The sequence below is a fragment of the Linepithema humile genome, chromosome 6 (assembly GCF_040581485.1).
Source record: "Linepithema humile isolate Giens D197 chromosome 6, Lhum_UNIL_v1.0, whole genome shotgun sequence".
Taxonomy (NCBI): Eukaryota; Metazoa; Arthropoda; class Insecta; order Hymenoptera; family Formicidae; genus Linepithema; species Linepithema humile.
The window spans coordinates 9,681,395-9,706,723 of NC_090133.1; the positions used below are offsets into that span (position 1 = coordinate 9,681,395).

Sequence of the window (25,329 nt, forward strand, 5' to 3'; positions counted from 1 at the left end):
ATTGCCTCCTTTCCAAGAGACGATAATGAAACGTTCTATTTTATTTAATTGCGGTTTGCGCAACGAAAGAAGCCTCTTGCCACTTTTGTATCGCTGTGCCTTAAAAGACCGCGACACATGTCTCCGATAATGATACGCACTGCCGTGAATACTTAACAGACACTCGTTCCAAATATCTCAACGTGCGTCTCAGTACCTATGTGATTGTTCTTAGAGTTCGAAGTGTCGTATATCTTGGACAGAAAATAATTTTACGCGCGTGATAGAAAGGTAATGAGTATGTATAAGCGATAAATTCAGGAAGCTACTGTTTATCTTTCATTATTAAGTAATGCAAAATTTAACGATAATGTCTCAATATCATAAATTGTAATATTTCTAAGATTATAATCTTTATGCGCGAAGAATTCAGAAATGCGCAGCGTCTTGCAAGTTACGATGACATGGCTCACTCTCGATATTGTCTCAGGCAACGGCTTTGGATATAGTAAAAAAGGTACTCATTTATCTTCATCCAGACTTGAAGTCAAGAAATCATAGAAAAAATTCTTGCCTTTCCCGCTTTTCGTTTCAAAAGATCAAATTAAATTCTCGAGTAAAGAAAATATTGGAGCGTCTGAGAATCAAATTTATGCTAACGGTGCTTTATTTTAGAACAACATTTGTGGCCACGGAAGTACAAATTGTGCTTGGGGAAGCTGCAATCACCGGTGGCTTTATCCACATCCAAAGCGATCCCTCTGCCACTTCCGGCGCTTGAAATGATCGGTTACCACGATTTTCTCCCGACACCGCAAACCCTAACGAACAATGGACAAAGCGGCAAGTATTCTTGACGCGCAAGCTTTTATAAACGAGCCGTCTAAAAAGTATCCCTTCGTACTTTATACAGTCAAGCTCACTGTGAGTAAGAACGTGATGTACAAAAGACTGCCGTATGTATTCGGCGCCACGCTGAAGCCAAATCAGCATTACGAAATGGAGCAGCTCCACTTTCACTGGGGCGCGAAAAATAACAGAGGTGCTGAACACATGTTGAACGGCGTGAGGTAATTCACATTCTCATCCGCGAAGATAATTCGATAAATCGAAGACGATTGAAGGTATCAATATCCGTAGATACCCGATGGAGATGCACATCGTGCATCGCAACATGGTGTACTCGAACTTCTCACAGGCATTGGAGCACGAAGACGGCGTGGTCGTAGTGGCGACTTTCTTTCAGGTGAGTTTCAGATCGACGTGTCTTCGAATTGTTTTCATTTTATATGCGTATATGCTTTCCAGCTGCAAGATGAACAGAATGAACTCCTTCAGTCCTTCATAAACAAGCTGCCGGATATACAGTGGGCGAATACAGAAAAGTCGGTGAATATATCGATAACTCTAACGTCTCTCATACCGTCAAACACTGATGTCTTTTACACATACAAAGGGTCTCTTACAACCCCACCTTGCAACGAAGTTGTCACTTGGATAATCTTCGGCACTCCAGTCCCGATATCTTTCCGCCAAGTGGGTCAATTATAATTATTAGATATGCATAAATTATCAACGTTTTTTTACAAAATATATTTGACAATCTTACAGATGAATGCGTTTCGAACGCTTTCCAACGGCGAGGAAACATTAGGCGACAATTTCAGACACTTGCAAGATATCGGTCAGCGCAAAATTTATATCAGAAGATTGACCGCGACCAAGAGTGATGATCTGCGATTGAACTTCGCGAATCTAAGCTGGTTCTGGCTGTGACACAATTGAGATAAAACTGGCAATCTCGATCTTTATCTATTATTTTTATCTGTAATAATAAAAAATCGCAAAAAGATTCTTGTAGAAAGAAATAATGTTTTTTATTCAATTATTCTGTAGTTTAACGAGTTCACAAGATAGACTAAATGATGGAAAGCATTTGGAAACGTTTTGTTTATTCAATGTAGAATTTATAATAAATTATAAATAAAGTAAAATATTTACACAAAACACCTTATTAAATCACAAGTGGAGATTTTTGCATGCAAATATTCCTAACCGAGCAATTACAACCCACACTGCTAAAGAAATAGCATTATCGTGTTGACTTGGCCAACTGAGAAAATCTTGGATTGGCCATAACATGCCTTCTGACAGAATAATTACTGGCTCTTTCTTATACATAAACAAAAGGAACAAGATTAACACACCCTGAAAGAATTAATAAAAATTATAAATTAAGTGAACTCTTCTTCAAGTATTAAGACTACTTCACTGTAATCATACTGCATATAAGAATAACAGAAAATTAACCTTTCTTCCTTCTGATCATTGATTTCATAAAATAGATTTGTGAAAAGAAATGTAGAATAAGATAAGACAAATTATATGTTTATATATTAATAAATAATAACTAAAAAATAAACTAAAAATGAATTTTCAGTATACATTACAACATATACGACATATACTTAAAATGCAAGCGATAGTATGTGAAAATACTATTTCAATGTATAGTGCAAATATTTATGCAATTTTCTTTTTACTTTATAATCCAATATGATTGCAGTGAAAAATCAAAAGCTATAAACTAGGCATTATACATACGTTTAGTACACGAAAGGTATAAGTTAACGACATCTGCAGTTTCAGCCTCGAGCTCAACCTTTGATTTTCTATAAAAGGAAAAGAATTTTGAATACAAATAGATATAAAATTTGCCACAAAAATAAATACCTAAACTTACTGTTTTCCTTCAAGATATTTTCCACTTGATTGCACTTGCGTTGAAGTTTGGCATACTTGGCAAACTCATCCACCATGGAGAGTCCTGCCATTTCCTTTTTCAAATTGCTTAATTCATTTTGTAACTCAATGTAGTCTTTTTGTTCCACAAACATGTATGATATAATCTATGATATAAAGCAAAATATAAAGATTTATAGAAACACAGGTTTGACACGATGCAATAAACAATTAAAGTATCTAAATATGTCAAAATGTAAATGTAGATTTCACAAATTTTAGTGAATCTTTAAAAAAACTCATAAACACAGAACTCATAGAAAACATTAGCATATACATATAAAACTTTAATAACAAGAATAGAAAAATAACTGTATAATTTCAAGAATACTCACAAATTTAATGAAAAAAGGTATAACGTGATCCAGAATGCAACTCAATGTGGACAATACGAGTAAATTCATGTTAAATAACTTAAAGGAGATTTATATACAAAATAACCTATATTTTCAATTTGTGTTTCTCGACACTTGCGTTTCGCTCGATTTCGTGTATGGCACGTTAAAAAAATTCAAGATCGCGGTTTTTATTGCATAGAATTATAAATGCAACACATTTTGCACTAAGAGAAACACGACAAAATTAATATCACATACTTTAAAGACAATCTGAATAAACATTGGGGTAAACATGAAACAATTATTCCATCAGGCGCCTGTTAGAAGGTAAATTATGAAGCTAACAACCGACTTTTTCGACTGTAGCTAAAAACCTGACTCATTTTAGTTTACAAGTCAGAGTGTAGACGACGCTGAAACTGCTCCTTGCTTTTGTAAAAAATTTTATACCCTCTCAAGTGTATATAATATATTCTGCACGTTTTTAAATTCATAAAGAGGATCCGATTACAAATTTGTGACGATCTTTATTAGGAAGTTTAGTTATTGCAAATCCTTATAGAAGCAAAGTACGTATGCAGCATTGAACCATTTATTTTATTTAATGACATTTACGCAAAAGTTTTTAACCTCTAAATCATACAATATATGCATAGAGAGTAATAAATATATATTTATTTATAGTTGTACTTATTAGTTATTTATGTATTGTTTAATATCGTAATTATAAACATCAAATAATTTGGGAGTATTTCTTATTCTGACTCAATATTATTTTTTTATGTTATTTATTACAATGAATGTCATAGTATAATTTAGTTTTTAATATTGATATTAATATTAATATTAATAATAACAAAAAAATAGTATTTACTTTGACAGTTTCCTCTAATTTCAATATATTCTCATTTTTAAACATTTACATATCTATTATAACAACTGCACATCTATTGCATCATTCTTGCATATATGCACATTTTAATTGGTAACATATGTTAGCAATAGAATTTAAAAACAGAACGCAAGTATTAATTATTGTATTGATTTTAAGTAATTGCATACAATATTTTAAAGAAGTGATAAAATTGTGTAATTTATTTTTGCTAATAATGTTTTATTGCATCATCTTTCTTATAGATGGGTGTGGATAAACCAGTAGAGTGTCCTTCAGGGTAAGATTGACTCTTATCATTATCACTTAAAAATTCACCTGTTTACATACTTAATCACATACATTTTTTTTTGTTAAATGCCCATAAACTAATAAAAAATATATTTTTCTTTCTCTTTTAAAAACTATAAAGTACATCAGTCTCAATATTGTCAATAATAGTGTTAACAAAAACTTGTTATTTTACAAAGAGATGAGATATCTAAGAAAGCACTTAAAAAGCAACAGAAAGAAATGGAGAAAGCAGCGAAAAAGGCAGAAAGAAAAGCTCAGACTGTAAGTTATGTAACAATTTTTGTTGAAAAAATATACTTTCTGTTTTTTCGAATTAAAATGTAATAGATATATGTTTAAGTAGATATAATTAACAATAGAGATAACAAAATAATTATTATAAACTTAATTTGTTTGTATGCTAATTTCTAGCAACTTCAACAAGAATCAACGAATGAAACAGAAGATGTGTCGGTGGGAAAATACGGACAAATGAACATGATCCAAAGTAAGGAAAAATTTGAGGATAGGAAGTTTACAGCGATTAAGGATCTGAATAAAAATTTGGAGAATCAAACGGTTTGGTTGAGAGGTCGCTTACACACTAGTCGCGCAAAAGGTAAACAATATTATTTTATACAAAAACATAATTTTTTAATTATCAGCAAATAAAGTTTGGATCGTATATTTATCATAGGCAAGCAGTGCTTTATTGTGCTGAGGCAACAATCGTACACAGTGCAGGGCTTAGCTGCCGTAAATGAGCAGATCAGCAAACAGATGATTAAATTTATATCCAAGTAAAAGTTCAGAATTGATGAAATTGATCGAGATTCAAGTATCTATATATTGTTGAAAATTAACATCTCTCTGCTCTGTTTTATTTAGCATTACGAAGGAATCTATAATTGATGTCAAAGCTGTGGTGAAGTCTGTGCCATCAAAAATCGAATCGTGCTCGCAGAAAGATGTGGAGGTTCATTTAGAAGAAGTCTTCGTAATAAGTGCTGCGAAGCCGCAGCTTCCTCTGCAAATAGAAGATGCCGCGCGATCTATCAGCGAAGCTGACGAAGCAGCATTGAACATACGAGTGAATCAAGACACGAGACTGGATAACAGAGTATTAGATCTGCGCACTCCAGCCAATCAGGCAATTTTCAGGGTGGAAGCTGGTGTTTGCAAGCTCTTTAGAGACATTTTGACGAACAAGGTGAGTTTGCCGATGTATGTTTACGCCAAAATTATTTTGTTTTAATTTAATATTTATGTCATTTGACTTGAACTTATCCTTTTCAGGGTTTTGTTGAGATTCACACTCCTAAAATCATCTCCGCAGCCAGTGAAGGTGGAGCGAATGTGTTCACGGTATCTTACTTCAAAAACAATGCTTATCTGGCTCAGTCGCCACAGTTGTACAAGCAGATGGCGATTGCTGCTGATTTCGACAAGGTTTTCACTGTCGGAGCAGGTATATCGTGCTTAAAATAAAAATTATTTTGTTGAGTCAAAAATACAAGAATTTGTTAGTTCTTCTGATGAATTTTTCTATTCGTATACAATGCTTATTTCAATGAAAGTCTTGTGATTAGTTTTCAGAGCGGAGGACTCTAATACGCATAGACATTTAACAGAGTTCGTAGGCCTTGATCTAGAGATGGCGTTTAAATATCACTATCACGAGGTGATGGACACCATCGGGCAAATGTTCACTGAGTTATTTAAAGGCCTACGCGATATGTTAGTGTTATATATTTGTGCTTGGTATCCTTTTTTATTCTCCATTCGTGATACGCATTGGTTTCTTTCAACAGTTACGCAGACGACATAGCGGCGGTCAGCCAACAGTATCCGGTGGAGCCTTTCAGATTTCTCGAACCAGCCCTAAAATTGGAGTTTCCACAAGCAATAGAATTACTGGCGGAAGCAGGCGTAATTCTGGACGAAGAGGAGGATCTGTCGACACCAGCTGAAAAACTCTTGGGAAAGCTCGTTAAGGCCAAAGTAATATGCTAAAAAAGATCCATTAATTTTGTTGTAATTAATTATTTGTAACGTCTAATCATTGTTTCAAATTTGGCCTGTAATTTTGAATTCTGCGTCTTCTACTCCTTTTTTTATATTACGAATGTTCTTTTTTCAGTACGATACGGATTTCTTTATTTTGGACAAGTATCCTCTCGCCGTAAGACCTTTCTATACCATGCCGGATCCAAATAATCCTGTAAAGTATAAGAATATAATATGATAACAATTGTACACAATATTCCCCTTTTATAAATAATTATAAATCTTGTATTGCAGAAAGCGTCCAACTCGTATGACATGTTTATGCGGGGCGAAGAAATCATATCTGGTGCGCAACGTATTCACCATCCTGATTTTCTTATCGAGCGCGCTAAGCATCATGGAATCGGTGAGTGAAATTCCTACATAAGGATTCTTGCTCCTGCTGTGAGCATTTCTTTAAATTTTGGAATAAAGATTGGAGAACTGGAATCAAAATTCTTCTGTGAATCCCTTTTATACTCAGAACTCATTAATATCGGCTTTCTCTGTTTCAGATATCGAGAAAATCAAGTCTTATATTGACGCATTCAGATATGGTTGTCCTCCGCACGCCGGCGGCGGCATAGGCATGGAACGGGTGGTAATGTTATATCTTGGCCTGGACAACATTCGTAAAGTATCAATGTTTCCGCGCGATCCCAAACGCCTCACTCCTTGAGAAACTAAACTTCAATGTTCGGTGAATATCGTTATATATTGTAAAAGATTGAAATAAAATCTTGTGTTTTAAATATACACTTTGTACAACATTCATAATAAATCCTTATTTGAAACATGAAAACAGTGTTGGAAAAATTAATAAATATAATAATAAAGTTATTTTCTATTTTTTTATTGTTCCAAATAAAATTATACATTCTAAAATACAAAAATATTTATACTAAATGTTACTTTGAAAATTTATAATTTTATTGCGAGTATTTTACGATGATCAGTGTGTAATATTTTTTAAATTTTCGATAATTTTTAACTATTAAATTAATTATTGTTTAATACACACATATACATATTTGTTTTTATAACGTATTCAATATTTATATTAATAAGGTGTATATCAATAAAGTGATATATGGAGTATGGCATCCAAATATGGTTTAAAGCAGGTGCAATACGCGTATCTGCTTGGTTATGTCTCTCTGTTTACATTGATTATTAGGATTTCTCGCTACGTTTTATATTCTTTAAACGGAATTAATACATATATAAATTGCGTTACTAGTTGAGGCTGATTCGAATCAAACATAGTGCAGTACAATATAGAAAAGACACAAGTGTGCTATACACGAAAACTCAATTAGTTTTGATTTTACGTTTTTTGCTGGTACTGTCGTTCCAGATGTTGGGAAACGTTGCCAAACGCATTTCCCTACTAGGAAATAAAAGTATACTGCTTAAAAGGTAATTTACAAATAAACTTTATAAACTTTTCAATATATTTCGATTACTTTTATCAGCTTGAATAAGGTTATGTTACATACTTCAAACACAAAACTACTTTTATAGAAATGAATAATGATATATTTTAATAAACTACAAAATTTATTATATATATATATATATATATATATATATATATATATATATATATATATATAAAAGATATAACTATAATTTATTCATAAATTATCCAATACAACGATTAGACAAGAATACTATTGTTTCAGATATAATTTAACACAAGCCGTGCTCAATAACATTAGAAGCAAACGGTTCACGATATCCTCTAAGGATTCTAAGGATCTGCGCACGACAGCAGAAACTGATGATATTGATGAAACTAGTCAGCCTATTAAATTTTCTTCAACAAAGGCTGCTACTATGAGAGTTAACGAATACCGTAATCCATACGGAGATAGTGTACCATGGTATCAGTCATACGCTGTGATGTTAAGCTTAGCTGTCTTTTTAATTTACTTCTGTATCTTGAGAGAGGAAAACGACATTGATTTGATGCTTTACAATGACTTGGGAGATACACTAAACACAGTTTCAAAAGACGACAGAACGAAACATCACTCATCATAACTCAAGAAATGAAACTTAATGTTTTAAATGTTATTTTTAGTTGTATCATAAAATTACCTCCTTGTTATTTAATAAAATAACTTTATTGTAGTATAATAAATATCCCATTTTTTGTAAAAACATGTAACAGAACTTCAACATACATTTTTTTTCCATACAAGATTTTCATAGCGGATATAATAATTGACCCCATATGATATTATGTAATATCACGCGCCATTCGATGGACGGGTGGCAAATGATCGTATCTGGAATACACTTTTTCCACGTAAGCCTCCAAGGTGCAACAACCATAGTCATCGATAATACCGTCAGACCTTCCGTGCAATGAGGATGTAATTTGATATCGATAATGCCTAGAGAATTATCATTTGCAATATTATTATGAATGCAGTATCAAGAAGTTATCTTTTTTTTAAAAGCAAGATGATGCTTACTGCAGGTGCTGTAAGATCGCAGCAACCACTTCCAGAAGGTATAAATCGGCATAACTTGTAAATAAAATTTCAATCTGGTGAGAAAACCGCCAAACCCAATCAATACTAGTCTGAGCTGCAATCAGATTATATTCAACATCGCGATTGAAATGAGATTGAAATAATCTGAGAACGTTAAAGTAAAATGGACACCATCTTACCAATGTAAATACTGTGTAATATACCCACGTTGTTGGCATTAGGAATAAAAGAATGGTAAACGACAGTGTCCCAATGAACAGTTGGTCCGTTTGATACTGACAAGAATCTACTCTTTCACGCAGAGGATTTTTCTTCTTCCCAAGGAAGAGTCTGAAGAGTGCTGTGATGCCTCTCAACTGAATGTTAAAGAGCCTGTCCTTTTGAATTGTTAGCGATAAGAATACTTTCATTAAATTGTCATATGTTAAAAATGTCTCAGAGTTATATTATACCTTGCTGCATAAACATATATGCAATATATGTGAAAGCTGACGAGAGCTAGAAGATCCGCGACTATGGATATTTGAAATGTGATACCTAGCCTTCCAAATAGGAGTAATATTTCGAATGCAAAGTCTAGAAGCGGCTTTGAGAATATCAGAAACATCCACCAGAGTTGTATATGATATAAGAAAAATTTGCCCATATTATTATTCAGAGCATGATTAAGCTTCAAGCCAGCTGGTGCACCCATCAACCAATTAATCAAATCCTTCAGAGTGTCTACAACTTTCTATGGAATATAAATTTCAGTTATTAAATCTGGCAGAATTAGAGAAGTATATCATAGATTCTACAATACCCAATTTTTTGCACCAGAAAAAATGTATTGTTTCCAATTCACATCATTTAAAGCAAATTTTAGTTTTAAAATCCAACTGTTGTTTAAATTGAAAGCTAATCTATTTAACTAGGTAATTTCTTGATCAAAAAGAACCTCATGTGTACAGTTAAAAGTGACCAAGACAACTTATTTACTCACAAAAATACAAATATAACCATTTATTTCTAATACAACAGTATATGAATGTAACCTTTTAATTTTTATAACAATTTAATTCATCTTGATTATTGTAGAAGTAAATACAAAGAACTTGTTTTCTTCAGTGAACTGATTAACTCAAAATTTTACTAAATAATACTAAGCAAGTGTATAAATTATTTTGTTCGCATAAATGATTCACACTACTTGCCTCTGCATTGTTTAAAAGTAGTTGTGATGGTTGATCCTTAATGTAATACTGCAATAATCTTAATACAAAGATTCCTAGTGCCATATCTATTATAATTGCCAAAGCATAGTTTCCTGTTTTCAGCTTAAAACCTCTATTTCGTACAACTGTGACTAACATCCATTTGATATTCTCCAACCAACTATGCACATGTAAGCCGAGGGAAGAATACTTCAAAACCAGCAACAACTTCTCAGTCACTTTGGACAGCAATAGGACAAGATACAATTGGCAGATCATATGATAAATCAACAGAGTTTCCCAGATCCGTGCAAATCTAGATTTGATCTTCAGCTCATCCTTTTTACCTTGGATGAGTTTTGCGAGTTCATAGAAATGGTCACCCGATGCAGCTTTGCTCTCGAACAATTCTGTTTCCTGTAACGCCAATTTGTCATACAAGACAATTGTGGTACGTGTTACTGACAAATCTATTCGTTTATTATTAACAACAATGTTCGTCGGATAATACTCTTCCTGTCCATTCTCGGAAGACCTTGCTATAATGTGTATCCAGTCTGAATATTTGCGGTCCGAAAATTCGTTGGAATTATTTGTATTGGAATAATATCCAACGGTGTCTAACGTAGATTTTGTTAAATCTAAGGAGTCAGCTTCGCGCACACTAATAATATAAAATTTTTTCAAATCGCTATGTGCATCGTGTACCACTTTGCCAAGTACGTAACCAGACTGTGCACTACATAGCCTTTGCGGAATAAAAATTAACAAATTATTCGTCATTTTATGAGTAAATATTACAAACGTTTCTAACTCTGCATTTTATCTGAGGTTAGGAGGTACCACAGTACACACTTCCTACACTTCATAAAATCAGTATCAGCAACAGTTTGCAACAGTTGCAAAAAAGTTTCTAGACAATGATCGATAAGTTAGGGCCATGGACTTAAGGCCATCACACACAAAATAACATAACTGCATATGCATAGCATAAGACCGTCTCGACCAATGAACACCTAGCATAAAGGCGCCATATTGATTTACATAGCATGCTCATTGGCCGAGACGGTCTTATGCTATGCATATGCAGTTATGTCATTTTGTGTGTGATGGCCTTTAAAAAAAGCGTTGTACGGAAAACGTTACCTCTTTCAGGCTTCTCTCTGCATTACATAAGGTCTGTTCTTTATAGCTGAACTGGCTGCACTAGTCCAGAGTTTATCTTTCTTCTTTTAATATGGAGAGAAAAAGATAAACTCTGAACTAGTGCAGCCAGTTCAGCTATAAAGAACAGACCTATAGAAGTCTGTGGTGTTGACTACACGTGGTGAGAGATTTAACTTAATCCTAATCTAAAAAAACAGAATGGGTCACGGAAGAAAGGTAATATTTTCATTTACTACAAATGCAGTAATAATTAATACAAATTAATAACTTTAGATTATTAATATTGAAGGTATTTAACATTTATGTGTAGATTACATATATTGTATATTCAAAAATAATTTATTAGTAGCGTATTCCAAGGATTAGAATAAACTTTCTATTAATTTTATATAGGGTCGATGTGTAAAGCGAAATAAGAAAATAAATGTAGGAGAAAAGGAAGAATTGATACAAGCGCCTCATTCCTTTGTACTTCATCGCGGATTGCCAGGCGAACATATTATAGAGCTTACTAAAGATTTTCGCAGAGTAATGGAACCTTTTACAGCTTCGTCTTTGAAGGTTCGAAAGAAAAATACAATTAAAGACTTTGTTTCTGTTTCGAGCGTCCTTCATGTTAGTCACATGTGTATATTTACAAAAACGGAATTGGGAATGTATCTCAAGCTTTGCAGGTATTATATATATATATATATTTATTTTTAATAAAACTTATCAACAATTTTTTAACGGATGATTATTTGAGATAATACAAATTTTAAATGTTGCTATAGGTTGCCCAGGGGACCTACACTTACTTTTAAAATACACAGCTTCTCTTTAGCACGAGATGTAATATCTATGTTGAAGAAGCAAATGGTATATGAAGAAGCTTTCAAGAGTTCTCCACTAGTAGTTTTAAATAATTTTAGTGGGGAAGGCATGCAATTGAAACTTATAGCTTCTATGTTCCAGAACATGTTTCCTGCCATAAATTTGACTACTGTAAGTATTATATCAGATAATCAGTTCAGTAAATATAATTAATGTGCAAAAGAACAATATTTTTACAGTATAATTTTATTACATAAGCTGGTAGAGCCAAAAGTTAGGATTTTATGCTCGCAATTATATTTACAACATATAGGAAACCACAGACATTTTGACCTTGGGCTTAGACCATCTTCAGTGTAGGAAAACAAAACAAATAATTTTTCGATAATGGCCTAAGTCCAAGGCCGAAATGTCTGTGATTTTCTATGTTGTAAATATAATAATTGCGAGCATAATATCCTAACTTTTAACTCTACCAGCTTATGTAATAAAATTATGATTAATGTATTAATTCAAAGAGCCATATTTATAAAATAAATTTATAATATTTTATTAATATTTTTACAGGTTAATTTGAGTACAATTCGCCGTTGTGTATGTTTAAATTATAATGCAACAACAAAAACCATCGATTTCAGACATTATGCAATCAAAGTTATACCTGTAGGTTTATCAAAGGGTATTAGTAAAATTGTACAAGCAAAAGTTCCAAATTTATCAAAATGTCAAGATATTTCGGAATTCTTAACGAAACCGGGAATGTCTGAAAGTGAAGCGGAAGATGATGAGACTAATCGTGTTACATTATCACAAGAATTATCTTCAAGAGGAAATTATGCTAACTCCCAGAGTGCGATTCGATTATTTGAATTAGGACCCAGAATAACATTACAGGTTAGAGAACTGATGAAAAAGTCAATATTATAAATAAAATAATGGATATTTCTTTTATATTCTAATATTGATATATCTATTTTAGTTAATCAAAGTGGAAAATGGGCTTCTTGATGGTGAAGTTCTTTTCCATGAATTTGTACATAAAACAGAGGAAGAAAAACTGATAATAAAGAAAAAGAGGGACAAAAAAAAGAAATTGAAAGAAGAAAGGAAAAAGATACAAGAAGATAATGTAGAAAAGAAGAAAGCTCTTCAAAAATCTTTTGAGAAAACTGAGATAGAAGAAGATGATGATGCACAATATTATCGTGAAGAAGTAGGAGAAGAACCTGATAAAGGTAAAAATATATGTATGCATGTACCGAACGTTAATATTCTTAGATTTCCTTTGTGACTGCGACATAACAGTGGGTTTTTTGTTTCAGATTTGTTTCAAACAAAAGTTGGCACCAAGAGGCCACATAAATATGTAACAAAATTTAAATCGAAGAAAACCAAAGGTAATTACCTTTAATCCACTTTGGTTTTCTTGATACAATTCAATTGATACAATTCAATTGCATGTACTAATTGTTCACGCTTGCGCAATAAAAGATAGAAACTTTGACTATGAAAATATGAACTGTTAGTTACCCCCACTTTTCCTATCTAACCCGTGTACTATCTAACCCGTGTACTATCTAACCCATGTATAAGGACATGTATTCAACATCTTTCGATATTTTTTCCTATCGAAGAAAACCAAAGGTAATTACCTTTAATCCACTTTGGTTTTCTTCGATAGGACAAAATATCGAAAGATGTTGAATACATGTCCTTATACATGGGTTAGATAGGAAAAGTGGGGGTAACTAACAGTTCATATTTTCATAGTCAAAGTTTCTATCTTTTATTGCGCAAGCGTGAAAAATTAGTACATGCAATTGAATTGTATCAATTGATACAATTGTATGGTTGTACAAACGGTGGTCTTTTTGAATTGGACTTTATGGAAAAAGACCAGTTTAACCACAAAGGAATAAAAAAGTATTTTAGCAATATTTATTAAATAAAAAAAATTTTTAATCAATTTTCTTTTATTTAATAAATATTGCTAAAATACTTTTTTATTTTTTTTTTTTGTGGTTAAACTGGTCTTTTTTTCGTAAAATCTAATTTAAAAAGACCACCGTTTGTACAACCATACATATGGGCACTATCAAATTCTAAAGAATATATACCTGAATTTAGAGCAGAGATATCCAATTGATATGTCTAAAAATTTTTAAAACAGTTAATAATAATTTACTAATAAAGTACAAGATATAAAAAATTTGAAAATAATACAAACTTGAACTGGAACATGCAGTCTGATCCCATAGAACACTCTCATTATGCCCCGTCATAAAAGTGTGCATATTATCTGATGAGCAACTTTGTAAACGGCTATATTTGGAACAATCCCATATACATACCATTCTTTTGGTTCTGAAATCACAGTAGCGAATATAAATAAATTGAATGGCTAATTAGTATTAACAGTAAGATTTCTTACCTGATATCCATTTTTATAATGCGATTCCAAAAACACATGAGAATAGTGTGAGGATTCTCCCATAGTGTTTGGGAAAGACTCCATTTTCTAACTGTTAGCTGACAACTAAATTTCCTTTACATTAGTTTGTTGTATATTATTCCAAATATACGTACGTATTGATTAGATTCATATGTATTATATTATTATATTTCTGCAGTTTCAGATTTTTTAGAATTTCGGGTTATCAAACGTTCTTGTAAGTTATAATTAGAAATGGTATTAAATTGGATTATATAATAGTGTCTGTATAAACATAGTCAATGTTTAATCGAACATTTGTGGAAACCGATTAATAAATTGAAACATAATTTACTTTTTATCAATATCGTAAATTAGAAACGACGACTTATAAGAAAAATCAGACCAATGAACGGAACTAGCCGCAAATTTTGTTCCTATAGGGTCAAATGAAATTGATGAAATATGACAATCGTCGCCTTCACAAATGATTTTATTTTCTTCCGTACAACCTTTTCTATCATCTGTATATTTTAATATCTACAAAACAAACTTTTTACATACTACAGTAACATAACATTATTGCAATTTTCTATAATATTTTCTTACCTTTATTAAATTTCTAGAACCAATTAAAATGTGTTGCGATGTTGCGTCTATTTGATCAATTTTATCATGTACATCATGTATTTTTAAACGTTTACAATCATTTTTATTATCCTCAATTTCCCAGCGGTTAATAATACCATCCCTGCAAAAATTTGTCAAAAATAAAAAAAGAAATAAACACAAAACACAGTTCATAAATAAATACTCACATGTCGCTATTTATAACATAATTATCGCAATGAGTAATACATGTAATAAAAGCGTTGTTAGTTCTCACAATCTGTTTATCCTTATTAATGGTATCGTTCTTTGCGCGATTATAAGCAAGAAGATTATTGTCTCTTCACAAAACCAAACCGTATTTTTAGTCATTTGTATGCATTGTTACGCCGTGCCCGTGACTCAAAGATCTCGTCGCGGGCCAACGCAGGATTCGGGATCCGTCGTGTAGGGCCAAGGGGGTTGATCCAAGGGAGATAATTATTGAACGATGTTCAATGAGAAATAAAATATCTTTATTCACTTAGCACTCGCGTACACTTTATTTAACGGCTTCCTCACAGTCGTTACGATTGCGTAAGATACAAACTCGGAGTTCGCGATACCGACGTGCAGCTCGTGCTTAGATCAAACTTAAAAACCCGTGGTGACGATCGAGTCACCTTCTTTTATACAGATCAGTATCGAGGTTAGCAACGTCTGCTTTCCGTGAATGCTGATCTACTTCGCTTGTTTGTGAGGCAATCCGCCGATCGTTTCCTCATGCGGTTAACGCCTCAGCGTTTAATTATAATCGATTGTTACTTGTCTAAAGAATAGTATTGGTCAATATCTTTGTTAATTTTAAATACCTTATTCGTCTTTCTAAGAACGTGCTTCGAGTTGAAAGTTTTATTTGCTAATTCTTTAAACAATAGCGTTGCTAACTTAAAATATCTCGTTGTAGTCTTTCGACACACAACAGCATTTATTACTACGTACTATGTCATAGGGCAATAGTGATGAGGCTATATTTCTATTTATTGTATATATTTCTCTTGATTCGCATCTTTTACATATCCAATTGTAATTTGTAATAAATTTAGAACTATACAAAGATAATAGTGGTTTACATCTGTAAAAGAAAATAAGACATGTGTTCTTCAATGTGATCTTATATAAAATCGTGAATATTTTATCTTCTGAAAATGTAAATATTGAAATGCATTTTAAAAAGATATAATTAAAAAATTAAATCAAATTTTGTATAACTGAAAACAAGATAAAAAGTTGTGACTTAACGTAAATATGTGAAAAAGTTTTATCGACAAATATTGTATTAGATTTGAGAAACAGTATTTTTGTTATAAATACTTTTTTAGGGGGAGGTTCTAGTCAAAATCGAAAAAAAAAAAAAATTTTTTTTTTCTTTATTTTCATCCTTAGGGTCTTGAAATTGTGTAGCCAAAAGGATATTTCCCTATATAATTTATTTTAGGAGTTATAGCGTATTAGATGAGAGAGTGCATCGGCCGAAAAACAGGTATAAACGCGCGCTCGGAGCGGCTTCAAGGGAGGGGCATTTTTCACCGCTTAGGCGGTGCTCCCTTGTTTCAATTACAGGTAGCAAGTTTGTGCCTGTCTCAACGAGTTCCTGTACATCCCTGTTTATTGTGTGCTCGTATACCCTCGGTTGAATGTGCGTTCTATACTTCTATTTATAGTAACGTATTTCAGTTGCGTTTCGAACGTGGGGCAAGTAACAGTGTTTCAAAAATGCCGAACACACGAAAATCAGTGGGAACTGTTCGACCATATCGGCCTCGAAAGAAGAAATTCAATTATAATCCCGATAAAATAGAAGCAGAAACTGAGTATGCTAGTACTTCAGCGAAAAAAATTAAAGACGCGAGTTACGATGATATTGAAATTGATGTTGGCCATAATAACATTATTATAAATTTTCTGACTGTTTTCACCTTTTTGTCTCAGTGTTTAAAATGTAAAAAATGTGACGGTGATGTGACATTTTCTCGTACGTGTGACCGTGGACTTGGTTTTAATTTAGTAATCAAGTGCAAGTGCAATGATCAACAACGCATTTCTTCAAGTCCTTTAGTAAATGGTGCATACGAAATAAATCGCCGTTTGATGTTTGTTATGCGGATTCTGGGACTCGGATTACGGTCGATAAATACTTTTTGTTCCCTAATGGAACTGTCTTCAGGCTTTGCAAATGGTACGTACTATGCATTTATCACTAATCTGCTCGAGGCAGCAAAGAGTACATTCGAAGTTATTCAACGTAAAGCGATTGCTGAAGAAAGACAGAAGAACGCGGAGGCGGGAAATGAAGAAACACATTTGAGCGTGTCGGGCGACGGTTCGTGGAAAAGACGTGGCTTTTCGTCGTTATTTGGAATTGCAACGCTGATCGGAAAATATACGCACAAAGTGTTGGATTTTATTGTAAAGTCGTCATTCTGCCAAAGCTGCAGCAACTGGGCCAGCAAAAAAGGAACTAATGAGTACGATATCTGGCATGATACTCATGAACAACATTGCAGCATAAATCACAATGGAAGTGCTGGTAAGATGGAGGTAGATTGTATGAAAGAAATGTTTTGTCGATCAGAATCGCACGGTGTGAAATATGCTACATATATAGGCGACGGTGACACGAAAACTTTCCAAGCTCTCCTCAACTGTAATCCTTATAGCGACCTTACCGTTCATAAAAAGGAATGTATAGGTCATGTGCAGAAGCGCATGGGCACAAGATTGCGCGCAGCCAAGAAACAACATAAAGGAATCGAAGGTAAAGGTGCAGGAAAATTGACTGACAAATTGATAAAAGATTTGACTTTATATTATGGACTTGCCATTAGGCGACACCCTGATTCGGCCGAAGAAATGAGAAAAGCTGTGTGGGCAACGTTCGATCATAAATGTTCCACGGATGAGAAACCGAAACATGAAAACTGCCCGCCAGATGAAAACAGTTGGTGTAAATGGCGTGTTGCAGAAGCTAAGGGAGAACTCGCCGATTTCCATCATGAACCTGCCCTTATAGCATCAGTTCAAGAAGCAATTCGACCCATATATGAAGCTCTTTCAAGTGACGATTTGCTGCAAAGATGCACAGGTGGAAACACGCAAAATGACAACGAAAGCTTCAACGCTTGTCTGTGGAAACTGGTCCCCAAACACCTTCATTGTGGCGAACAAACTATCAGAATAGCAGCATACATAGCTTCCGGCATCTTTAATGAAGGCTATTCATCTATATTAAAAACCATGCAGACGTTGGGAATCGTAATCGGAACAAACAGCAGAAACTTCGCTGCGAAGACTGACGAAGAGCGCGTCAAGTCAGCGAACGCGAGTCAATCGGAGTTAATAAAAAAAGCCAGAATTGAAAAAATTAGCGCCCAAGTGCAGCAAAACATGCTCTTCGAGGATGAGGAAGGAACCCTGTATGGTGCTGGAATAGCTGATTAGATGTAAGTGTCAAAAAACAAACATTACTTACGATTTTTTCTTCCTCTAACTTTAGACGCGTTTTTCTTGAAACAACTTTTTTTTGCGCGCCGCACACGATTCCGCTTCAACGACTTAACCGATTTCGATGTTTGACGGCGCAAATTAAAGCTTATTCAATTTAGGGAGCCTTCAGGAAGCGTTTAAAAAAAAAATTGTTTATTATTGTTTTTTTAACGTTAAAGCAAAACAAAAAAACGGGAAAAGAGGGTCTTCTTTTTTGTAATGGCCGTCATTTCTTTTTAAAAGGGTTTTTTAAAAATCGGAAAATCATAAGGCCCCCAAAATTTCATCTATTTTAAGAATATTTTTGATTTTTTTGTTTCAGATCACTTGGCAGGGCCGTAGAGTGTGCAGCGCACATTGCTTATTGTCGCGCACGGCTTCATTCAGTGAGGGCTGGAGCCGCCATTTTGATTTTTTTTTTTTTTTTTTTAATGTTTTTTATTTTTTCAAATATATACTAATAAATGCAATAAAAAGTTTTTTCAAAAAACATTTACGTTCGCTCAAAAAAAAATCATGAAATTATGTTAATTTTCGGGCCTTTTGACTAGAACCTCCCCTTAATAAATTGAATTGGATAAATTTGGATTAATTTAGATGTGATTAGTGATACCATTGCATTGTTTCTGTCAATAAAAAACGGAATAATATAAAAAATCGGTTTAACAGACAACGTGATAAAAAGAAAATTCTAGAACAATGCTCGGAATTAGGGTGCCGTCACATACAGCCCGTAATCCGTAATCCGCACCGGAAGTCCGCAAAAGTTACTAGGTATTTCGTCCGTAACGTTACGTGTGTTTTTATCTTCTTGTGTCCCATGGAGCCGTAATTCCATGAAATTTTCGTAAAAGTTACTACAAGTTACTAGTTATTACTAGTAATGCTTTTTCTAATTTTATTTATTTAACTAAATTTGACGATTTAATTAAAACTTTTGTTAAAATTATAATATATTCCGTAGTTTTCTTATAAATAAAATACAAATAAATAATTATAATTTGTCAAATAAAAAATAGTACTACCGTTACGACTGTATTTACGGCTCCATGGAACACAAGGAGATAAAAACACACGTAACGTTACGGACGAAATACCTAGTAACTTTTGCGGACTTTTGGTGCGGATTACGGATTACGGGCTGTATGTGACGGCACCCTAAAGCCTTGTGTCCACGATACTAGAACTCGGTCCGAGATCTCGGACTGAGGGAAAGTTACTAGAACTCGGATCATGTACACACTGAATTTGGATGCAAAACTCGAATAAGAAGCTCAAACGAAAAAATGCGTTGCGTCCCATTTTTCGGTACGAGTTATTGCGAGTTATTAGATTTTACTAGTTTCTTTTACTATCTGTTAAGACAAAATATAAGATACTTATAGTGATACGAGATACTGTGAACAATATAAATAATATTTTAGTAAGTAATTATAGAATTGAAAAAATAAGAGAAATATAATTCTTAAATAAAATAAATTAATAAGATTAATAATTAATAAGATTTACATAAGTAGTTATTATTAGTTTTAATGCAGATTAAATTAGACATTAAAAATATATTATAACCTATATATACATATTATTTTTCAAGAAAAGTATAATTATATATAAAATTAATTTTCAGAAAAAACTTTTTTTATAATAAAAAATGGATAATAAGGAAAATGTTAAAATTTTATTAATGTTATATCAACAACATTCTTGTTTATATGTTACAAAAAGTGTTGATTATCATAATCATATGAAACGAGATCAAGCTTTACAGATAATCTGTAATCAGTACAAAGAATTAACAGGACAACCACTAACAACTGAAATTGCAAAAAAAAAATTAATAATTTAAGATCACAATATCTGGACCATCTAAATAAAATAAAACATTCGAAATCAAGCGGTGCATTACTTGATGATATCTATAAACCAACTTGGCAATATAACATAGATCAGAAAATCATCGTAAAGAATCGTAACATCGTAACTCGATTACAACGCTAACTATATTCAGCCAAGTATATTCAGCCAAATATTATTGTTCGAGGACTCGGACCGAGATCTCGGATTGAGTTCTAGCATCGTGGACACAAGGCTTTGCTAAGGCACTATAAACGTGAGTATTCTCTAGAGTCCCTATATATAGAGTCTGGCCACGCTTGTGTTTATTTTTATTGGTCGAAACAAAGTTTGGAAAAACATGGCGGAACCAATAGGAATTCTTATAGAAAGTATAATAATTTGAAAAGAAATAGAAGAAGAAAATTAATAACAATTAATATTATTCTTTTCTAGAAATTTTTAATTAAAAAATAAAGAAAAATTAACTAATAATACTTAAAATCATATCATTACAGTATATATTATTATTACTTATATATTCAGTATCACAATAATGTTTGTATTACAATAATAAATAAAACTCATTTAAATAAAACTTATTATAAATAAAACTCATTGTAAATAAAACTATTGAAAACAATGTGAGGTTAGAATTACAATTTTTATGACAAATCCTACTTCTTTATAATATCATTATTCTTAAATATTTTATTTTAGAAACCATATACCAAATAATTGTACTTACTTTTATAGGCTTTACTCTGCTTTTATTAATATTATCAATTTGTAGTCGAATAAGGTGTAGTCAATAAAAGTTTTATTTCATAAATATGGTAAACACAAGATGCGTCTATGCATATACCGCCGCCATGTTTTTCCAAAACTAATCGAGTGGCCAGACTCTATATATAGGGACTCTAGTATTCTCCAAGATCTATAGAGGGTGTTTACGATAATTCAAGTTCGAGTTAGTTTCACTAGGACCGAAAAATGAGATAAACATAACCATCTAGAACCTTTATGATTTATGACAACTCGACGCTGTCTTGTATTGCTTGAGTTAAATTAATTGAATTTGTTGAGTTTATAGAGCAAATTTTATTGTAATAAAAAAATGTCAACTGCAAATCAGTCTATGAAAGAAACAAATAATGTTGGTATGTATGTTGGTATACCTCTTTAATAGATATAATTATATATATATGTATATAATTATATTTATTAAACTCAACAAATTCAATGAATTTAATAGCGTTTTCGATTATACAGGATTTGAACGACCCAGGGTTGATCAATCACTGGGCTTGTTCGTTTTAGCTACACTGGGGCTGCTCTGGGTCTGCTCTACACAGGATAATACAGGACAGATAAATAGTTTGTCCTGTATTATCTTGTTTAGAGCAGACCCAGAGCTGTCCCAGTGCAGCTAAAACGAACAAGCCCAATATTTTACTATAAATGCAAGTCTTTCATTGGTGGAGAGGTTGCAATGACGTCATTAACCAACCCTGGATCGTTCAAATCCTGTATAATCGAAAACGCTATAACTCAAGCAATACAAGACAGCATCGTGTTGTCATGAATCATAAAGGTTCTAGATGGTTATGTATATCTCATTTTTCGGTCCTAGTGAAACTAACTCGAACTTGAATTATCGTAAACACCCAGAGAGAAGGTTACCTCAGTAAAACCCATTGAGTTCTATAACATACTGGAGCGAGCCTTCCTATCCCGAACAAAGAAAACTGCGTCCGCGATTTAGAAAAGGACACATATAGCAATGTGAGGATTTCTGTCTGTTTTTACGTTATGCTGAAAACATACGCTGGACAAGGAAGACTAGCCTCACGTAAATCTATCTTTTTTTCGACCAATGGAGACATCCCCACTCCTGAAAGGCTCGCTCCAGTATGTTATAGAACTCAATGGTAAAGGCCATCACACACAAAATGACATAACTGCATATGCATAGCATAAGACCGTCTCGACCAATGAGCATGCTATGTAAATCAATATGGCGCCTTTATGCTAGATGTTCATTAGTCGAGACGGTCTTATGCTATGCATATGCAGTTATGTCATTTTGTGTGTGATGGCCTTATAACCGGTTGAGGGCAAGGGACGATGAAGTAAGGGGGGAGCTAGAAACAGCTTGAGGGCGAGGAGCGATGAAGGAAGGGGGGAGCTAGAAACAACTTGAAGGCGAGGGGAGATGAAGGAAGGGGAGAGCATGATGATCTCATCGACAAACAGTAGCTGTCTGAGATAGCTTCTGTTCGCCGATGAGATCATCATTGCCCCTCTTGCCGCTCGTCCCTCTCTGCATTTGCCCCTCTTGCCGCTTGCCTCTCTCTGCATTTGCCCTTCTTGCCGCTCGTCCCTCTTTGCGCATGAGGTAACCTTCTCTCTATAGATCTTGGGTCTATAGTATAGACTCTATACCACAGTATATACAGTAACGCCACTCTGTGTCGGCACCTTTGATGTTAGTGAAGCCACGCTCAGCCCAAGATCTATAGAGAGAAAGTTACCTCATACGCAAAGAGGGACGAACGGCAAAAGGGGCAATAATGATGTCATCTGCGAGCAGAGCTATCTCAGACAGTTATAGCGTTTTCGATTATACAGGATTTGAACGACCCAGGGTTGATCAATCACTATTTTACTATAAATGCAAGTCTTTCATTGGTGGAGAGGTTGCAATGACGTCATTAACCAACCCTGGGTCGTTCAAATCCTGTATAATCGAAAACGCTATTACTGTTCGCTGATGAGATCATCATGCTCCCCCTTTCTTTCATCGTCCCTCGCCTACAACCGGTTTTACTGAGGTAACCTTCTAGGTGTAAATTCATGGGACCACGGACTAAGGAATAGAGGGACTGAGTCTAAAGTCCTAGTTTAGGCGAGAAGAGATGGTAATTCAAGCGTGTGGGGGGGGGGGACTGCTTTCCGCCATATTGATGTAGCGATTCTCACACAGAGATTCTGTGTCTGTGACATGGTTACACTTGTGTAGTGGTGCCACTAGACATAACGAGTGACAAGCGTAAAGAGATTAGGCGGTTTTATTATTGTTGTACTATAAATTTTATAAAATACTTTAACTTTTATTACTCTGAGGCTCTGCATACAGTAGACAAAATATTAGAAATAGCAATAATCATATAATATTAAAAAGAGAAATTATTTTACATCTAACAAGAGAATAAAATATATTAATTAGTTCCAATTCTTATTTCTTAATTCATGCATTAATTTTTTCCATTTTTTTTATTTTGTAAATAAATAATTCCAATTTCTTATTTCTAATATTTAATAATTATTCCTATTTCTATTTCCTATTTTGTTTATTATGCGCAGGATCTGACTTTCATTTCTCACACATACGCAAATAGTGAGTTCTATGTGTGGTGATTACTAAACGAATATGGCGGCCCCCCCCGCCGCAAACGTGCTCCCCCGGTACAGCTTGTGCTCCGTCCCCATTGAGTAAAAAGAAACAGGAGGAAGCGTTTATGGCTGGTTTATGCTTCGGTCTTAATCTTAATCTTAGGGCGGTATTCATAGTACGTTCTTATATTCAAGATCGTCTTAAATACGGACTTATATTCGCTCTCTTCGTCACACATAGATTGTGTCTGACAAAGAGAGCGAATATAAGTCTGTACTTAAGACAATCTTGAATATAAGAACGGACTATGAATACCGGCCTTAGTCTTAGTCTTAACTTAATCTTAAGGACTCGTTTATGCTTCCCTGGAAATTCGGACTACGCATGTGCAAATGTAACAAAACCTAACCACTAATTTATTTTTATAATTTGGATTTTTTTTATTCCAAACAACATCGAATTGTTGGACACATTCAATTAAATCAGCATCACTCATTTTCGTATTTTACAAAAATCGAAAACCATTATTTCGCGCGGTTTCGTGCTGCGTCGGACGTCAGACTTACCTCATTGGCCCGGCCTTAGGACATTAGGGACTAAAGTTAAAAGATGGGATCTTTCCAAGATTAAGATTAAGACTAAGATTAAGACTAGGGAAGTATAAACGCCCTTATGGCATTCTACGTTATCAACTCTTAAGATTAAGATTAAGACCGAAGCATAAACCGGCCATTAGTCTTAAAAGTGCGGACGGAAGTGACTATATAAAATGGTCGCTCAAGATGGCCGCTCAAGGGCGCCAATATTGAATGACTTGTTATGTTTAATTAGGAAATAATGTACAATTAAAAGAAAATAACTATAATATGCAACAATAATACCAAATTTTAATGGCATTTTTCATTAGAATTGCGCTCGTGCAGTATTTCCATAAGAGCAATGTTAAAATCTAAAATCTAAATTTATATTAAATCCTTTGTCCTTACAAAAATTTATCCATGCATTTCTTTGATCCGGATTTTTCGGAAACTTGTTTGTGAGTGAAAATTATTTAGTAATTATTGTGAATCTACAATTTCACAATACTATACATATGATTATAATCTCCAAAATAAAAATCTCATTATTGTTGATAATACTAACCGATGAAACGTTATTCCATAATTTCGAGCTGCTGCTGTTATGCCACAAGCTCTACAGTATACCATTTTGATCGTTTATTTCCATACACTGTTGCATAAAAGACTATACACTGCATATTAATGCGTACGGCGTACGGTATGCCGCTTGCCGCTATGCTCGAGCATTCCCTCTCACTTTCAAAAAGTGGTCGCTCAAGATGGCTGCCATGACGTACATCCGTCCGCGGATTTACCTAGTCCTGGCTAGTATATGCTCCCTCCTGTTTCTTTTTACTCAATGTCCGTCCCTCTATTCCTTAGTCCGTGGTTTAAGCCCTTAAAGAAATAGTGGTATATAGCGATGGTGCCAGCTAAGATAAACAGTAATAATAAGTTTTCATGATGA

The 25,329-nt window shown here is 33.6% G+C and overlaps 7 protein-coding genes and 1 long non-coding RNA gene across 8 annotated transcripts; 5 read left to right on the top strand and 3 right to left on the bottom strand.

The window, feature by feature from the left end:
- Window positions 1-121: 121 nt before the first annotated feature.
- LOC105679390 (carbonic anhydrase 2-like) lies at window positions 122-2,093 on the top strand. The gene is made up of 6 exons (XM_012379442.2): window positions 122-496; window positions 655-822; window positions 893-1,049; window positions 1,120-1,225; window positions 1,288-1,515; window positions 1,591-2,093. Exons 1-6 carry the CDS (start codon window positions 415-417, stop codon window positions 1,753-1,755), a joined length of 906 nt encoding a protein of 301 aa, XP_012234865.1. The 5' UTR covers window positions 122-414; the 3' UTR covers window positions 1,756-2,093.
- On the bottom strand, window positions 1,915-3,432 carry LOC105679462 (guided entry of tail-anchored proteins factor 1). The gene is made up of 4 exons (XM_012379542.2): window positions 3,117-3,432; window positions 2,723-2,888; window positions 2,584-2,651; window positions 1,915-2,187 (listed from the first exon to the last, which is right to left on the bottom strand). The coding sequence occupies exons 1-4, from the start codon at window positions 3,183-3,185 to the stop codon at window positions 1,999-2,001; spliced, it is 492 nt and encodes a 163-aa protein (XP_012234965.1). The 5' UTR covers window positions 3,186-3,432; the 3' UTR covers window positions 1,915-1,998.
- Window positions 3,433-3,547: 115 nt separating this feature from the next.
- AspRS (aspartyl-tRNA synthetase) lies at window positions 3,548-7,086 on the top strand. The gene is made up of 12 exons (XM_012379313.2): window positions 3,548-3,688; window positions 4,257-4,291; window positions 4,482-4,566; window positions 4,717-4,903; window positions 4,982-5,084; window positions 5,173-5,494; window positions 5,581-5,752; window positions 5,874-6,021; window positions 6,096-6,285; window positions 6,425-6,505; window positions 6,586-6,697; window positions 6,846-7,086. Exons 2-12 carry the CDS (start codon window positions 4,257-4,259, stop codon window positions 7,007-7,009), a joined length of 1,599 nt encoding a protein of 532 aa, XP_012234736.1. The 5' UTR covers window positions 3,548-3,688; the 3' UTR covers window positions 7,010-7,086.
- A 285-nt stretch (window positions 7,087-7,371) lies between these two features.
- Window positions 7,372-8,498, top strand: LOC105679676 (uncharacterized). Its single transcript, XM_012379884.2, has 2 exons — window positions 7,372-7,749; window positions 8,016-8,498. Exons 1-2 carry the CDS (start codon window positions 7,688-7,690, stop codon window positions 8,374-8,376), a joined length of 423 nt encoding a protein of 140 aa, XP_012235307.1. The 5' UTR covers window positions 7,372-7,687; the 3' UTR covers window positions 8,377-8,498.
- On the bottom strand, window positions 8,438-10,920 carry PIG-Q (phosphatidylinositol glycan anchor biosynthesis class Q). The gene is made up of 5 exons (XM_012379638.2): window positions 10,028-10,920; window positions 9,287-9,567; window positions 9,014-9,206; window positions 8,814-8,928; window positions 8,438-8,732 (listed from the first exon to the last, which is right to left on the bottom strand). The coding sequence occupies exons 1-5, from the start codon at window positions 10,808-10,810 to the stop codon at window positions 8,542-8,544; spliced, it is 1,563 nt and encodes a 520-aa protein (XP_012235061.1). The 5' UTR covers window positions 10,811-10,920; the 3' UTR covers window positions 8,438-8,541.
- Window positions 10,921-11,227: 307 nt separating this feature from the next.
- LOC105679599 (Brix domain-containing protein peter pan) lies at window positions 11,228-13,481 on the top strand. The gene is made up of 6 exons (XM_012379758.2): window positions 11,228-11,410; window positions 11,588-11,868; window positions 11,968-12,178; window positions 12,575-12,901; window positions 12,987-13,242; window positions 13,330-13,481. The coding sequence occupies exons 1-6, from the start codon at window positions 11,393-11,395 to the stop codon at window positions 13,416-13,418; spliced, it is 1,182 nt and encodes a 393-aa protein (XP_012235181.1). The 5' UTR covers window positions 11,228-11,392; the 3' UTR covers window positions 13,419-13,481.
- On the bottom strand, window positions 12,533-15,994 carry LOC137000550 (uncharacterized). Its single transcript, XR_010890809.1, has 2 exons — window positions 15,257-15,994; window positions 12,533-15,189 (listed from the first exon to the last, which is right to left on the bottom strand). It is a non-coding gene; the product is annotated as an uncharacterized lncRNA (long non-coding RNA).
- Window positions 15,995-16,548: 554 nt separating this feature from the next.
- LOC137000546 (uncharacterized) lies at window positions 16,549-19,261 on the top strand. Its single transcript, XM_067357495.1, has 2 exons — window positions 16,549-18,529; window positions 18,895-19,261. Exon 1 carries the CDS (start codon window positions 16,803-16,805, stop codon window positions 18,525-18,527), a length of 1,725 nt encoding a protein of 574 aa, XP_067213596.1. The 5' UTR covers window positions 16,549-16,802; the 3' UTR covers window positions 18,528-18,529; window positions 18,895-19,261.
- The last annotated feature ends 6,068 nt before the right edge of the window (window positions 19,262-25,329 follow it).

Coding starts and splice junctions, on each gene's coding strand:
- LOC105679390 (XM_012379442.2), top strand. CDS start 415: ATGCGCAGCGTCTTGCAAGTTACGATGACATGGCTCACTCTCGATATT. Junction 497..654: donor CTTTGGATATAGTAAAAAAG/GTACTCATTTAT, acceptor GCTTTATTTTAG/AACAACATTTGTGGCCACGG. Junction 1,050..1,119: donor CACATGTTGAACGGCGTGAG/GTAATTCACATT, acceptor CAATATCCGTAG/ATACCCGATGGAGATGCACA.
- LOC105679462 (XM_012379542.2), bottom strand. CDS start 3,185: ATGAATTTACTCGTATTGTCCACATTGAGTTGCATTCTGGATCACGTT. Junction 2,889..3,116: donor TACCTTTTTTCATTAAATTT/GTGAGTATTCTT, acceptor TTTATATCATAG/ATTATATCATACATGTTTGT. Junction 2,652..2,722: donor AAATATCTTGAAGGAAAACA/GTAAGTTTAGGT, acceptor TTCCTTTTATAG/AAAATCAAAGGTTGAGCTCG.
- AspRS (XM_012379313.2), top strand. CDS start 4,257: ATGGGTGTGGATAAACCAGTAGAGTGTCCTTCAGG. Junction 5,753..5,873: donor GGTTTTCACTGTCGGAGCAG/GTATATCGTGCT, acceptor TCTTGTGATTAG/TTTTCAGAGCGGAGGACTCT. Junction 6,698..6,845: donor CGCTAAGCATCATGGAATCG/GTGAGTGAAATT, acceptor TCTCTGTTTCAG/ATATCGAGAAAATCAAGTCT.
- LOC105679676 (XM_012379884.2), top strand. CDS start 7,688: ATGTTGGGAAACGTTGCCAAACGCATTTCCCTACTAGGAAATAAAAGT. Junction 7,750..8,015: donor AAAAGTATACTGCTTAAAAG/GTAATTTACAAA, acceptor CTATTGTTTCAG/ATATAATTTAACACAAGCCG.
- PIG-Q (XM_012379638.2), bottom strand. CDS start 10,810: ATGACGAATAATTTGTTAATTTTTATTCCGCAAAGGCTATGTAGTGCA. Junction 9,568..10,027: donor TACTTTTAAACAATGCAGAG/GCAAGTAGTGTG, acceptor TATATTCCATAG/AAAGTTGTAGACACTCTGAA. Junction 8,929..9,013: donor ATTACACAGTATTTACATTG/GTAAGATGGTGT, acceptor ATCTGATTGCAG/CTCAGACTAGTATTGATTGG.
- LOC105679599 (XM_012379758.2), top strand. Junction 12,179..12,574: donor CTGCCATAAATTTGACTACT/GTAAGTATTATA, acceptor ATATTTTTACAG/GTTAATTTGAGTACAATTCG. Junction 13,243..13,329: donor AGGAGAAGAACCTGATAAAG/GTAAAAATATAT, acceptor TTTTTGTTTCAG/ATTTGTTTCAAACAAAAGTT.
- LOC137000546 (XM_067357495.1), top strand. CDS start 16,803: ATGCCGAACACACGAAAATCAGTGGGAACTGTTCGACCATATCGGCCT.